The sequence below is a fragment of the Camellia sinensis genome, chromosome 2, assembly GCF_055761805.1.
Source record: "Camellia sinensis isolate YWXY chromosome 2, ASM5576180v1, whole genome shotgun sequence".
NCBI lineage: Eukaryota > Viridiplantae > Streptophyta > Magnoliopsida > Ericales > Theaceae > Camellia > Camellia sinensis.
In genome coordinates this window covers 54473979-54490044 of record NC_138962.1, presented here as the reverse complement: position 1 = coordinate 54490044, position 16066 = coordinate 54473979, and the positions used below count along the sequence as shown (strand labels likewise).

General features: G+C 37.0%; 1 protein-coding gene across 1 annotated transcript; it reads right to left on the bottom strand.

Moving 5' to 3' along the window:
* Positions 1–821: 821 nt before the first annotated feature.
* LOC114314336 (ARM repeat superfamily protein) lies at positions 822–14574 on the bottom strand. The gene is made up of 21 exons (XM_028260814.2): positions 14063–14574; positions 10948–11080; positions 9933–10069; positions 9770–9815; positions 8774–8986; positions 8160–8663; positions 7947–8081; positions 7640–7855; positions 7466–7555; positions 7133–7380; positions 6949–7037; positions 5255–5295; positions 4978–5008; positions 4755–4877; positions 4434–4651; positions 4246–4341; positions 4034–4146; positions 3703–3838; positions 3503–3607; positions 2612–2963; positions 822–1130 (listed from the first exon to the last, which is right to left on the bottom strand). The coding sequence occupies exons 1-20, from the start codon at positions 14335–14337 to the stop codon at positions 2763–2765; spliced, it is 3150 nt and encodes a 1049-aa protein (XP_028116615.2). The 5' UTR covers positions 14338–14574; the 3' UTR covers positions 822–1130; positions 2612–2762.
* Between the last annotated feature and the right edge of the window lie 1492 nt (positions 14575–16066).

Here is a 16066-nt window from a genome sequence, read left to right as displayed (position 1 = left end):
TTAATTTTAATTTTTATAAACGTAAATTATTGATCTGCGCAAGATATCTATATTTTATATTTAGAACCACTAATTATGAATAAATTAAAGAGTCATTTTAAACTACATCAAAATAATAAATAAATAAAAAGAACCTATTAAAAGTAACGTTTGAAATTTTAACATAAATTGCAAGGTCATCTTTTTGTCCCAAAATAATTTTTAAAACTTGAGTATGACGTCAAACTCTAGACAAGTAATCTGAAAGGGCAAAAGAAAAAAAATTAATTAGTTGTTATCCCATTGCTATTAAAGAGAAACTAAATTTAATGAGGCAGCAACCACCACCACCACCACCACCACCACCAACCACACCCACCTCTCTATTCACTGCTGCCAATGACCTCCTTCAACCATCACTTCTCGTAACTGATAATCACATTTGCCCTCAATTGACCACCTTCCACTGTCACCTCTAACTACTAGCTTCAGAGGCCCAAATACCTTTGGCCTCCACCAACCACCGCGGCAACAACATCCACCTCTTGCCAAAAATTACCTGCAATAGCCGACAATTAACTCCAACCATCATCTACGACCATCAATAACCACCTTCTGTCATCTCTCGCTTATTTCCACAAACAAGTTTCAAAATACACAAGTAACTAAACTTGGTACTTTGTTCTTGTTTGTTAAAAAAATAAATAATAAACTGCAAATGTTACCCATGCACCTATGTGTATGATTTCAAAGTTGAGATAAAAAGATGTTTCTGTTGAGTGACTGTCTAATTAACCCACTGTAGAATTTGCAAGAGACAGCTAAAACCAAACAAAAAAACATAAAATAAAATATACATGCACACTAGATGGTAAAACAATGTATCCAAAAAAAACAAAACTTTATTCCTGCTTAGGGCTATGGCAGGTTGCAATTTACACATCTTCACACAACACAACTCAACTCTTAGCTACTTGCTCTCAACAAAACATATAAATAAAATTAACCAGCACCCAAGTTTAAAAAAATAAATATAAATTACAAGAAAATTATAACCAAAAACATGAAATACTGTATCTGTGAACACTGGAAGAATGAGCAGTGCCTCCAAGCGGGAAAAATGGAGACAGCTGGTAGAACACAAACCACACCTGCAAGAATGAATCAAGGATATGAACTTGCGATATTTGCAGATGGTGAAAATTGAATGGGCAAAAAATATGCAATTAAGGCCCCGTTTGGGAAGATAATTGTCCGCTAAAATAGCTAATAAAAACAAAATAGGTTGTCACATCTAAACTATGATCATTTTAAATATTTCTCTCACAACCATCAAATCAACTATAAAAAAATTAAAAAAAATATTAAAAAAACCAACTATCTTCCCAAACACAACTTTTTTAGCTAGTCCAGTCAAAAAGCCAACTAAAATAACCAAATTCCCAAATAGGGCCTAAATAGACTGCCAAGAACATACTTTGACAACTTTCGCCGTTGGAAGGATGAGAAGCAAAATTATTTTCAGGTGGAAAAAAGAAAAAAAAAAAAAAAAGGAAAGCAAACAAAGAAAAAAAGGGTCTTGTTGCAAATAGTAGTGGTTTGATCTATGTTATATGGACTCAGGTATAGATGCCTGGTAGGTAGGATATGTGTTTCAGTATCGAATTCATCTAATTCCCATGCCCAAGAACAGTAGGACACGACTAAATTTCATATTTTTAATATTTTATTTAGGGCAAAATGAAGTTTACAGACTAACATAGCTTTTTATACATAGAATGGAAGTTATGCATAGTTTCATATTACAAAACTCTGCCACTAAAAATATATTTGTTGGGTGTATGTCCAACTAAACCCTAACCCAAGTGCAAGTGTCGAAATGAGTGCTTAACAAATTTATAAGAGTCCATGTAGCATAGAATCTAATTCAGTACAAACCTAAATTTATGCTTGGCTCTGATGCCCCAAAATTTTCCTGATGGTTAAAATAATAATAATAATATCCAAATAGAGGCAGAGCAATTCAGAGGTGAAAACAATTGTCAAAGAAAATCCAGTTGTGCAAACAAAACCCATAGAAGTGTGGTAAGAGCTAAGCTAAGCAATGATAACTATGCAAGGATAAGAGGGAAACCACAGAATATATAAGCAGAAATGGTGACAACAGAAAATTGGCTGATGATTTAGCGGAACATATGGCCCAAGAGAGCTATTTGGCAAATTTAATGGACCAATCCTTAGTCAAAATTATAAGTTCCGTTGGGTTAGAGTTGAGAAAGGATGGGCACCAACTAATGACGGACTGTATTAACAGAAGAATTCAATCAAAATCCTGCTATGAAAATTATTTTTCATGGCACACTATTTTGGTAATTTACTATGACATGTTTGGTGCAAACTTCTAACAAGCAAAAAGATGATAATTAGAAAGCATAAGCTAAAAGTACATCTTCCCCCTACTTCCCAATGATCAGTTTTTTTTAGCTTACTCAAGCTATTTTTGCCTCAAAAGCTATATGCAGAAGTTGCATCAAACATTCTAGCAAATATTTTCAACCAAAAAAAATAAAATAAAATGAACTGCAATAAACAGCTCTACAAGCTGTGCACCAGACAACCCCTATATGCATACCTGATTCAGACCAGAAACTCTTCAGTAGGGGGATCGCCATCAACTCCAAATAGATTAAAAGAAACCACAACATGAGAAATGATCTCATTACTGAAGGAGGGGGGCGCGGGGTGTAACCAAAAAAATATCAGGCCGGCAGGTCCTGAATGCGTCAACATTTCGGAGCAATTGCAGCTAAGGCATTAGCATGTGTTGGTGAAAGGCTGCTCAAAATAGGTTGCATCTGATGCCCATAAATAGATATCAGGTGAGAGAAAGCCCTGCCTATATGAGCTTTGACTTCAGATGTTTCAACGGGCGATACTGCAACTTGGGCAAAAAGATTAACCAAGTCCGGAACTAGAGACAGGATCTGTTTTGCATTTAGAATGAAAAGAAATCCCCAAGAAAAGGGTTAGCGGATATCATTTGCAGGAAACAAAAATGAAATAGAAGAAAAGTAAAGAGGGCGAGGATAGCACCTTTCTGTTCACTCTCTCTGTCTCATTTTAGGTTAAGTTTGGTTGGGATGAAAGTAGTGAAAAGTGTGAGAAATGGAGAAAAATAAAACTTTTTCTAAGTTCGTTTAACATGAAAGTGGTGGAAGTTACAAGCAAATTGTTTTTCCTTTACAACCTATATTAGCATGATAATTAAGCTTTTAGTTTCTCCAAAAAAAAAAAAAAGAAGGAAGAAGAAGAAGAAGAAGAAAAGAAAATACAAGTTTAAATTTGTTCTTAAAAGTAGTTACTTAAATTTATAATTCCTAATTTCTCTCTCGTAAAATTTTCATCTTAATTTGCATGCGGAAAATATATACTTTCTTTTCTTTCACTTTATATCAGTTTCACTTCCCATCATTTATTTCTTTCTAATTAAACAAACCCTTAATAAGAGAGAAAGGATTAATACCTGGGGATTGGATGATAGAACAAGATTACAAACACAACTATAGACAGCCATGGACTCCTCGTGATCTTCTTTTAAAGGAAGAACTTTCAAGAAAACGGGAAGCACCTAAGAGGGGGGACAAAAACAAAATAATTTGAGCACCCAAACAGAATTTAGGCCATAAGGACTGGATAAGAATTAAAGGTGACCAGATGATAAACCTGATGCAACGGGATGGATTCAGGGTGCACCATTATCATCCTTGCCACTGCACCAGCTGCATTGTCCCTTACAGCATCATCTGGCTCAGACTCCCCGAATAATGGATAAAGTCCATGTAGTGCATCGCCATAGTATCTTGCATAGTTGTAAAGGAAACGCTCTAACAAAGCAAATGCAATATCATGAAACAGAATTTAATTCAAAAATAGTTGAAAATTACATATCTTCAACCCCCGTGAAAAAAATGGAAACCCAAAACAACAAATATCAGAAAAACGAAAAAATAAGTAAATGAAAAAATTGTATATTTGTATGCATTTAGAAGGATACTTCAGAGAGGAATCACCACCATTTTTGCACAGCTCTCCAATACAAAAAGCAGCATTCCTCCTATTAGTTGCCACTGGTGATGCCAGTTCTTTGAGTACCAATGGCATTACAGCCTGAAACATTACCCAATTTCTTGGAAATTAACTCCATATAAACGAGAAACCAAAAAGAATCCAAATTAAACAGCTAGTCTTAGATTCCTGATAAATTACATCAATATAGCCTGCAATAGGAGGACCCATATGCTGAGCAACTTCTGCTAGGCATGCAACCACCATGGTCCGATCTTGTGGTGGGCGTGAAGCTTTCTGCAATTGTCAATTACAAAATATGAGTCTAAAATTATGAACAGACGGCAAGATATTATGAATATGCATGTCAATAGCAGTTGCTGACCCACCGCAAATTTCATTAAGGGACCAAACAGCTTCTCAAAGATGGGCGCAAAATGGATACCCATGGAGTTTGCAAATGCAGGTAGGAGGTCAGAAACTGCATCCATAAGCACTTCATCATGTTCAGCATCGTCATCATCAATTTCACCATCAGATTCTTTTTGCTGACACGCTGATTCTTCTCTAAGCAATACCAAAGTTGCCTCAACAAGCCGAGGCATATCTGAAACCGAATCAGATTGGGAAGCATATTAGACCTAATAATTTGCTTTGCACTAAAACAAGGATTTCAACTGATAGAATCAAAAACCAGAATTCATACTTACATGGCTCAACCACTATGTATCCAATGTCCTTGATGATGTCAGCTATGCTCATACAATCTTGAGCAACAACTTCCTTGTCATCATCTTCAGTCATAGTCTTGATATAAATATTCATCACAGTATCTGCATAATATAAAAAGATTTATGGATTCTCTAGAAAATTGGACATAGCCTTGAAAATGCCATATATGATGTAATTGTCATTACTGGATCAAGATCTTACCGAGAATTTCTCTGGCCTTTGTTGGTCCTTCCTGCAGAGAAAGAGAGCAGTAATTTTGACAGTATTAGTAGCATATCTGGCTGAAGGCTAAATATGACCCTAACTACTAAGAACACCAATCATATAAATTATTTGGTGGAACCATTTTAGCATTCAATTAACATTAAACAAAGCAAGTTTACCAAAAAAGTTAATAAAGTTCTCAACTAGGATGTCAAAAATTTAAAGCACAAACAAAAAATGCAGAGAAAATAGAAAGGAGCTGATGCGCACTTACATTCTGACCTTGGAATACAGCTTGTGCAGCTGTTAAAATATCTGAAACAACAGATCAAATAGTTTGAATAAGTACCAAATAACTTAAATTACTCTACATTGAGAAAAAAAAATTTTTGAATTACATATGAATGGAAATCTAACTTCTTTGATATATAACTATATATGTCATCTGGATACAAAGGACCATTGTATTGATGGCGTTCAACAAATCCTATACTTGGACTAGATTCAAAATATGGGCAATAGAATGTTTCATAACCAGACAGTATTAAAGTGATGACGCTGGTGTTGTCACCACAAAACAATCTCACATTTTCACTTCACTAATTAACAACTGAACTGAGATGCTGTTTGATAATCTCATTCTACTAAGTAAAAATGTTAAAGCTAAATGGACAGGGCAAAGACTATAAACAAATTTGAATTTTTAGCACTTAATTAACCTAATTTGTCCAAGATTAAAATTTAAAAACACTTTACATTGTCTCTAACTTTGAGTCATAAGATAGGTCTCTCTCACTTGAAATATAGATCCTTCCAGAGTAGATCTTCTTTTTTGGACTGCTACATTAACGATCCACCATTTTTTTTCTCAGTTTAAGCACTTCATAAGGTTATAAAACAAGATAACAAGTAAAGTTAATAGTATATTGCTTTGTATAGCAACAAAGAAAAGAAAGGAAATCAGTAGATCAAGAACAGTGTGATGAAAAGCAATCAAAAAGAGAGAACTAATCCAAGCTTTAAACATTTGTGGCTATAAAACCTATGTTCCCAAACATGTCCGCAGCAGCAACTCTTACACAGACTTAAACCACTTTATATCATGGCATACTTCAACGCGCCCAATACAAATTCCACCAACCGGCCAAAAGTGGAACAAACTCCTCCCCGCAAATTATATATATATATATATGTATACAGAGATAGACTGACAGAGACAGACAAGGCCTGATGTACAAGAAGTTCAATCTATGTGACACCGACATAATATTCCCTGCAAAGAGCATTCTCTTAGGCCCCGCTCACGCCAAAGAAACAATTAAATCCCTCTCCTTGCACTGCCAGACAGAGCCTTCCAAACAGTCACATATGGCATTATTTTATTTTTTTACTTTAGTTGAACTACGGTAAGATTACTATGCCAATGTATGTCCAACTCAGGAAAGGACAGATGCTTGATCTAAAAGAAACAACCCCAACATTCTAAATTGCATCCTGAGATGACCCATGAGATTTCATCTGAGATAGGAGCAGTTATCTTATATCAGCCATGCTGATTAAGTAACTCATGCTGCACAAACAATAATAATGCCTGAACAAGCACTTAGTTCAATGCTACATAAACCCAGGTCATTTGAAGTCTGTAAAACTGGAACAAAAAGGTGGTACACCCACTTCAAAAATATATGGTGCCTTAGGAGTGGACTTTTAAGCTTAGGAGCTGTGAGAGTGATTTTCTTTCACCAAGGCCATAGAATATTTTTCAGCTCCTCCAAAATTCCTCCATTCTGTAATTTTATTCATTTTTTTATGGTTTGTCTCACAGATAAAAAAATTTAAGGAAATCAATAATTCATCTGGCAGATTGCTGCTAATTCAGTTTTCTTCAAAGCCCTAGGCACCAAGCAATTCGCATCTCAAAATACGAGAGTGTTTCCATTCGCTAGTTAAGTTGGTATGGTTACTCACGTTTCAATCCGATAATGGCTTGAAGCCGAACATCCTCATGGAAGTAGGTTGAGTGTCTAACCAAAATTTTCAATGACTCCTCCAAATAGCTTAAGATAGTCAAAGAATTCAAATAAAAATATATGCATTTTTCAAGTATAGTTCCTTTGAACAAAATAAAAAGAGATATAATCGTAAAGGATACGGTGCAAAGGAACTCTTGGTGTGCAAAGCAAATAAGCCAAGGGCCTGAGTTGCAGCAGCCTTTTCATCTAATACTCCAGTTCTTATACTGATATTCCGAACCCTTGGTTCATCATGAGCTTCATCATCAGATGAAACTCCACCAAATCCACTAATGTTCTCATCCTCATCAGAGTCATCAATATCCACAGCAGAGCCATCATCAAGATTGCAGGATGAAAATGCTAGAGGAACAACATGTGGAAGATACTGTTGACCAGAAGAAAATGCCAATATTAACAAGGACGCAAATACAATTACACTCAAAACTTAATATGACCAAAGCCATGCATACCTGGGCAAATCCCTCATCCAAAATCTCTGCCACGTTGCTGAAGAAACCATGAGTGTATTCTCGAAGCTCACTAAATTCCAACCCAAATCCCTGGTAAAATTAAACCCCATTAAATCTAATGCTTGGAAAATATCTCAAGTACTTCCAATTAAAGAAAGTGCCAAAGTTAATTACAGAAATTGCAGCTTCAATGAAAGGAGGTAAAATTGGTTCCATCCGCATTCTCCCCACAGACATTGCAATTATGCCAACTAATTCAGTAGCCCTTGCTCGCGAACAGAGGTCCTCATCATTAGTAAGCACTATGAACGTTTTCATCAACTCCAGAATCCGTTCGGCAAAAGGAATGAAGGCTTGCTCCGCAGCAGATGCAACTGAACCAATTGCAGACTGCAACAACATCAGGAGCAAGCTTGCTTAAAGGGATAATAAATTTCACAGTTACATCAAACTAAATCTTCAGACAGTAAAAAAATTTTACCATGCATGTCTCCTGCAAATTACGTGGGCTATTCTGAAGTGCAGCAAGTAATTTCCCCATCAAAGGATCAAGAAAAGGAAGTATTTCTTCACCCATGTTCTCACAAAATGCTGCAAGTGCATAATATGATTTTTCCTGCACAGATGCTTGAATTATAAAATGGAAAGAATTTAATAAATTTCAGAAATAATATCTTGTCCAGTACTTGTGTACCTTTACTTCATCAGATGCATCCTCCAGGGCATTCAAAATGCAAGGAAGAACGCTTTCATAGTGGGAGACAATCTCAGGCTGCAAATGCTCTGCAAATTGACCCAATGCAAAAGAGGCAGCTCCCCTCACCATTTGTTCAGGATCTCTAAGAGCCCCCAAAACAATATGAAGAACAGGTTCCAACTTATCTTTCATCAACTCTAAGCAACCCTCTGAAACAACACCTAAAGCTGTAACCGAAGCTTCCCGAAACTTAGGATTAGCACTCTGACTGCTCAAAGAAGCAAACTCAAAAACAGGAGGGTACACATGCTTTGAAAGGTTTAAAGCCATGGTATCAATAACTTCAGCAGCAGCTCGATCTGGTGCAAGATCATCATCACCATCACTGTTAGAAGCTTCTGCAAGCAATGGGCAAATAACTTGCAAGATAGGAATAACCAGCTTGTGCCTTTTTAGGGAATTGGATTTGTACTTTGCAAGCCATGAAATTATTTGAATAGCCTGACGCATTAAACAAAACACGAGTGATCAAGAGATTAAGGACACGGAAAACAAAAGGCATGCTAGGGTAAGGTAGTGGAAGGAAAAAGATATAATTCCATGCTCCTAACCTGATGCCGAGTGCTACTTTCCAAATTTTGACTAGAACAAACTTCAAGAGAGAACTGCACTATGGCTTTAACTGATTCCCCAAGAAGAGGTGCAGGAGATTCAATCAGCTCATCAAATATTTCAAAAGCAATTATAGCAACATCCTCCTCACCAGAGGCAAGGCATTGTCTTGATACATTTAAAATACTGGGAATAAATTCTCGAAACTTGACCTGCGAAGTTATGGCAGAGATTGAAGGCACAAAAAGCAATAATAAAAGATTGCTTCAGTTCCCAGAAATAGCCTCACACTATGCAGAATTAAGTCCATCCAAGTCATGGTATATCATAAAAAAATAATAGCCTTCGATTCAGACAGGTTTAGCACAGAAGATAGTGGAACCCTTTACAATTAAAAATTTATTGAAGGAACCAGAGATATTATCCTACATGCAATAGGTCATAAGCATTTCAAAGACAAATTTGCCCACATCCGCTCCATCAAGTATCAGAGCCATGCCAAATCCCAATGATGGAGCAACCGCATTTCTTAAAGGACTAAAACAACCTAATGAGTGGCAACAATCCAATAGCATGTTCCATTGTTAATTATACTGAAACTAAGGTATCAAAATAAGTATCCAGAGAATTAACTGTGTGTATAAACTAGGGATTTCATGGAAACAGCCTGCAGAATGCCTTTTTTGGTTTCAGAATTAATCTCTTAATTCATGTAAACAGCTTGGACGAGTCTCATAAATGTCTTAATTCGTGTAAACAGCTGGGATGAGTCTCCTACATTTATTTACATTCTTCACTAGTTCCATGTGATGAGTAACGCGAGGAAAGATTTCCTCAATTTATATGAATGACCTTCACTCATGCCAACTTAACAAACTCACAAGTCAACAACCCAACCAACATTATCAAATTATTAACACATGGTCTTTTGCCAGACAGAACTCATGGGGAATATCACACAGTATCAACAGTGCAAAGGAATGAAAATTACTCACCACTTCAGCCCCATCATGAGTGAACTCAAGGAAAGACCCAACTGCCCTGGCAACATGATTAAAATTCAATGTGCCGCAAATTAGTTGTTAGCATCCATGCCAGAATATCTCTCACGCCAAAAAATCAAAAGAAATTTGGAACAATTTTTTTCAATCGGCTTACTTAAGTGCAGCAACTCTGACCCGGTTACTAGTCTCATCTTGTAGGCACTTCAATAAAAGAGTTTGTAAGTCTGCAAAATGTGGTCGAAATGAATTCCCAATCGTTTCAGTTAAAGAGCTGAAAAGGATCAATGCCACCTTGCATCACAGAGAGAGATTATCTGTTAGCCCTTTATATCCTCCACAGAGTACCAATGTGAGTAACTGGTGAAAATGGAAAGGAATGAGAGCACTACATAATAGTAATTCAAAAAACATAATGATGACACTGGAAAGATTGGGATTATAAACGTATACATGTGGAAGTACACCATTTCATTCAGAGTTTAGAGTAGATACAGAAATTCCCCTTATAGGAAGCAGATAGATAAACATGACGAGGGGCTGTCACAAAAGTTATGTATGTATATATCTATGTGTATGTGTGCATGTATTAGCACTTAACTAAATTTAGTAATGCAATAACAGCACTTGTATATAGTATTCCACAATCCTGAAGTCATCAAGGACTCAAGTTGATAATAGGTAGCAGGTCACACAACCTTGTATGCAGGCCTAAACACAGTTTCTTGTATCCTTCACCTTGGTTGGCAGATCAACCTTCACGGAATAGACATGTTACGTATTCCACAGATGACTCTATGTCCGAGAGATTGGACATAATTAAATTGTTATTCACTGAAATATAAATATATAAATAAATGAAAATAGGTCATTTTTTTTTAATTCCGAGCATACCCTCCAAGTTTTAAGTTTAGACTATAGAAAGAAAAGCAAGATCCATTCTTTTATCACATAAACTTTTCCATTTGCCACAATGTCAAACCGTGTCATTTTTTAATAAGCCGTACAGCCCAAAATACAAATAAGATCAATATTAGAAGGGGGAGAGGAAGTACTGACAAGATTGAATCATCTTCTCTCAAGTTATTCTGATTTTCCAATCACAAAAAAATAAAAAAAGTCATCCTGATTTTCCAGTCACATGAAAAAGCTTTCAATAGCAATTAACTTACTTCTCTATGGTCTTCTTGTGGACTCTGGCTGCATTGGAATAAAAATGGCAATAAATCAGGCCACTCTCCAGCTGGAACAGCATACTTTGCAATGATACTCACCACATTTGCACTTGCTCGCCTCACTGGAGGACTACAAAAACACATCATATCAAATACTTCTCAGTCTACCCATCCTCCCCAATACTAAAATCATGCATCAACAGGAAAGGAGATTAAGCTTCAATTTCATCAATAAATCCAATTGAAAGTGTGGTTTCATGCAAGAACAATCAACACATTGTAAAATGTACAGACTTCATAGAGGAAAGAACAGAATAAAGCCTCACACTTCAGAGTGATATTGATAATGGGATCATTAAAGTAAAAGCATGATGGTTTTTCACCATTCTCTACACAAAGGCAAAGGGATTACGATATGGCTTTCACCATTTTTTATTAATGTAGGATTATCACAGTTAAGACATATCTTTCAAGGGGATTCTTTTTCCCTATTTTTTATACATAATGTAATCATGCCAAAATAATTACATCAAATTTATGATTGCTTTTTTTTTTTTTCCGTTAAGGTAAGGACAATCGAACATGAGTCTCATTATTGGGGAATAAGACCTATGCCACTGAGGTGTCCCCTAGGGGAAATCGCTTTGCCGTTATTACGAAAGAGATAAGGGGAAAGGAAGGAGAAAAATTCACCATCAAGCAATCTTCTCCTTTTGTAGCCATCAATTGTTGACACCTATTCGCAGCCATATTTTTAGTGTTCATCATCTTAGAATTCAAGATTAAAGTTTAAAACACTTCAAGTTTTGATTTGGATCACAATTCACAAATGAACCAATTCAGTCATTTTATTTCTCTATATTACGAACCTAGCCAGGGACCAAACAATTTTAAAATAAAATAAAAACACAGCTATTGTAGCCTCTAATAATTGCTGCCAAAACATTAATTATAACAATTACCACAACCACTATCATGACAAATAAAGTTTTCTCTATTTAACTTTCAGTGCATTTGATTTTGTTTTGATAACTGCTTCTGAGGTAGACAAGAAGAAAAAAATGCTACCCACAGTTTGGTTGAGTTTTACGAACTCGTTTTTTGAAAAAAAAATTAAAAATCAAAAATTCGTTTGACAAAAACAAAAAATAAAAACCAAAAAATATATTTTTAAATTTTCAAAAATGATTGCAGCCTCAGAAATAGAAAAAACCCATATGAAAATAGTGACTTTTTAATTCCAACAAGGTTGGCTTAGAAGTAAAGTGGGGAGCTTCTGGTAAAGCATGCGCGGCTTAAACCATAACTCACAACTCATATATTAGTTAGATTTGACTGGAACTCTAAATTTTGGTAACCATCATTCTTATCTGGCAGTGACAACCAAACCAAGGCAACCTCAATAGAAATGGAAAGAACGTTCTATTTATCAAGCCTGAACCCTTTCCAAGAAAAAAATAAAATGTAATTACAAAATTCAACTTCTCCATGTTGTTAATAGAGGTAACGAATAACAGCAAAGTAGGGACCAATTCTCGTAATAAAAATATAGGCTGTGTTTGGAAGGATTTTGGAACTTTAGTTCCACCCTTTGATTTGCCTATGGTGTTTGTTTACAGCTTTCAAAAGTTAATTCCACGTTCACTTTTGAAAACTCGGTCGAAGGCGGTAAAATTTGGACTAACCGGTCGACCCACCGGTTGACCAAAACAGTGAAATTTTTTTATTTTTTATTTTTTTTTTGCAATTGACACATGTTAATTCTTATATATTCAACAAAAAATATTTTCCGAATTTTTTAAAAAAAATTATGAGTTTTAATAGAATTTTAAGTTGTGTGTTTAGTTATGAGTTGCAAGTTTTTATATCAAATATCATATGTCACATCAAAAATTCCCTACCCAATTCAAAACTCTTTTCAAAACTCATTCACCAAACAAATTTTTCACACTCAAATCATAATTCCAAAACTCACAAACTCAAAATACAACTCCTATTCTCAAATCATAGTTAAAAAACTCTACCAAACGCTACCATATATTTTCTCAATTCTTTATGAGTTGATTGTAGGGAAATCCTTCGCTTTGGTTGCAAAACTGAAGCAGCAAAGCGGCCATGGAGTCCCAATCTGATGTACGCCCATCGCACAATATAGTGTGCGCCACGAATTTTATAAAAACCTCTCTCGTGGAAATACCACGCCACCCCTTCCTTTCAAGGGGGAAACGCTCGGCCTTGGGCGCGGTTCTGCTCTCTAAAAACCGCATGAAAACTATGGGTGATGGTTGTTTTCAAACTTTTCATTATTTTTGTTTTCGAAAACACAAAAACAAAGAAAACCAAAAACGCCCTAAGACTTGACTTGGTGTAGCCAACCCTCTGTCACGGTATAATCTCATATCTGGTAGAAAACACTTATTCTCTATAATATTTATCATTAAAATCCACAAAAAATTTCATCATTCCTCTCATTTCAACTTATATGACCACCATCATCATCCAATTTTACACAAAGCATCAGTTGAAAATATGGTAACATCATGCTTCCCAAATTTTGAAGTAGAGTTACATGCTTAAAATTTTATATAATAAATCAAGGACCATCAAAAAACGGGAATAGGATTCTCTGAAATAAAAGCATCTTCATCAAACTAGCTATTTTTACTTTTTTAACTAAAATATCAAACTAATTATTAAGTTAGCTATTTTAGTTTTGTTGGTTATGACTCAACAAATGTAGCTACTAGTTTTGGCTAGTCAAATATTAAAAAACATATATTAGTTTTGATATTTTGGAATTACTTGTGTTAGAGTTTATAAAAGATAGTTTTAGTGTTTAAAAAAAATAAAAATGAAAAATAAAAAGAGTATTGGCAAAATAGAAAATTTAGCTTTTGAACTAAAATATTACAAAATTTTAACTGAACTGCAATAATTTGTGTTTTGGGCTTAAACCATCTACTTTTGGGGTTAAACCACATAATCAAACTACATTGTAAGATTAATAACAAGAATTAATGCTAAATTCATGTAAATCATACATAGTAAAAGCAAATGGTTAGACAATTCTCTTTTCTTTTTTTTTTAATTCAAAAATTGAGGGAATGAAAACCTGTGTTCCAAGGTGATGCTTTCGATGAGGGACTGCTTGACGAGCTGGCGGAGGTGTGGGGAGAGCTTGGCCCAGTGCCCGGTGATCTTCTTGCGGAGGAGCACAGCGGAGAGCTGGCGCACATTGGGGGTCTTGGCGGTGCGTAGGTGGTGGATTAGGGCCGGAATCACCTGCGGATCCTTGGCAAGGCGCTTAATCTGGTCCTCCGCTTGCCTCCGAGCATCGTTGTCAGGCATCAAGAACTGAATCAACAGCAACTCCAGTGACTGCGCCATACTCTCTCTCTCTCTCTCTCTCTCTCTCTAGTTCTTCTTCTCTCTCTAGGCTCAGTTGGAGGAGGCTGGGGAAAAGGGGAGAGAACAACCCTATGCTATGGAGTAGAAGGGTTTTGCTTCGTATTTAAGTTGAGAGAGAGAGAGAGGGGGGGGGGGGGGGGGAAAGAGAGGGCCCTTGGCGGTGGTGGGGCACAGGTTTTGGTCGTAGATCTTATACGGGTTATGTTGGAAGGGAATGTAGGCCATGTTTGCTTCCACGGCCTAAATGGGCGGAATCGTAATTTATTGGGTGTGTTTTGTATTGTGTGGTTGATAATGTTTACGTTTTCAGTTTATATAAAAATTTTATAAATTAATTTTTATTTATCTTTTGTTTATTTTTAAAAAAATATAAATTACAAATGTGTTTAGTAATTGACAAAATATTTAAAAAAAACTTAAAATATAAAAAAAAGTGAAAAATAACAAGTGACGGCGGAAGACGGTAGTGGAAAGTGATGACGGTGGGTGGTGGGTAGCTGGTGGTAGTGGGTGGGTGGGTGGGTGGGTGAGGGTGGTGGGTGGTGGCAGTGGTGGTGGCGGCGGCGGTGGTGGTAGCAGGTGGGTGGCGGATGGCGGGTGGTGGTGGGTGGTGGCAGGTAGGTGGCAGGTGGTGATGGTGGTTGGGTGGGTGACGGTGGCGGGTGGTGGATGGGAGCGAGTGGGTAGTGGTGGTGGTGGCAAGTGGGTAACGGATGGCGGGTGGTGGTGATGGTGAGTGGGTGGGTGACGGTGGCGAGTGGTAGGTGGTAGCGAGTGAGTGGTGGTAGGTAGTGGTGGCAGGTAGGTGACGGGTGGATGGTGGGTGATGGTGGTGGTGGTGGCGGTGGGTGGCTGGTAGTGGTTGCGGGTGGGTGGGTGACAGGTGGCTGGTAGTGGCATGTGGTGGATGGTGATGACAGGTGAGTGGTGAGTGGTGATGACAAGTATGTGGTGGGTGGTAATGGCGGGCGGTGGATGGTAGTGGCGGGTGGTGGATGGCAGGTGGGTGGTGGGTGGTGGTGGTGGTAGTGGCAAGGGATGGGTGGTAGTGGCGAGTGGGTGGCAGGTGGGTGGTGGTGGGTGGTGGGTGGTGAGTGGTGGTGGCAGGTGGGTGGTGGGGGTTGGGTGGTGGTGGCGGAAGACGATGGTGGAAAATGGTAGCGGGTGGTGGCTAGTGTTGGGTGGTAAAAAAAAAAAAAAAAAAAAAAACTGAAACTTCAAAATGGAAACACATTTTTTGTGTTTTCATTTTTTGGCCAAATTTATAAACTGAGACCACTGATTTATAATAAAAAACTTTACCAAACAAGTTTTTATTTGAATTTTTTAAATTTTTATAAATATAAACAAAAAACTGAAAACGTAAAACTTACGTTTTCAGTTTATATTTATAAAAGTTTTATAAATTGATTTTTGTTTATTTTTTATTTATTTAAAAAAAAACATAAACTACAAACACGTTTGGTAATTGACAAATGTTTTAAAAATTTTAAAAATATAAAAAAGAGTCAGAAATGGCAAGCGGTGGCAAGTGGCAGCGGAAGACGGTGATGGAAAGTGGTGATAGTGGGTGGTGGGTAGCTGGTGGTGGTGGGTGGGTGGGTGGGTGATGGTGGCGGGTGGTAGGGAGTGGGTGGTGGTGGTGGTGATGGCAGCGGCGGCGGCGGGTGACGGGTGGTGGTAGGTGGTAGCGGGTGGGTGGTGATGG

Excerpts from the sequence above, each read along its gene's own strand:
- LOC114314336 (XM_028260814.2), bottom strand. The coding sequence starts at position 14,337 with ATGGCGCAGTCACTGGAGTTGCTGTTGATTCAGTTCTTGATGCCTGAC. Across the intron at positions 7,856-7,946 it reads ATTTGCAGGAGACATGCATG|TCTGCAATTGGTTCAGTTGC; the intron begins GTAAAATTTTTT and ends ATGTTGTTGCAG. Across the intron at positions 4,652-4,754 it reads ATACATAGTGGTTGAGCCAT|ATATGCCTCGGCTTGTTGAG; the intron begins GTAAGTATGAAT and ends ATTCGGTTTCAG.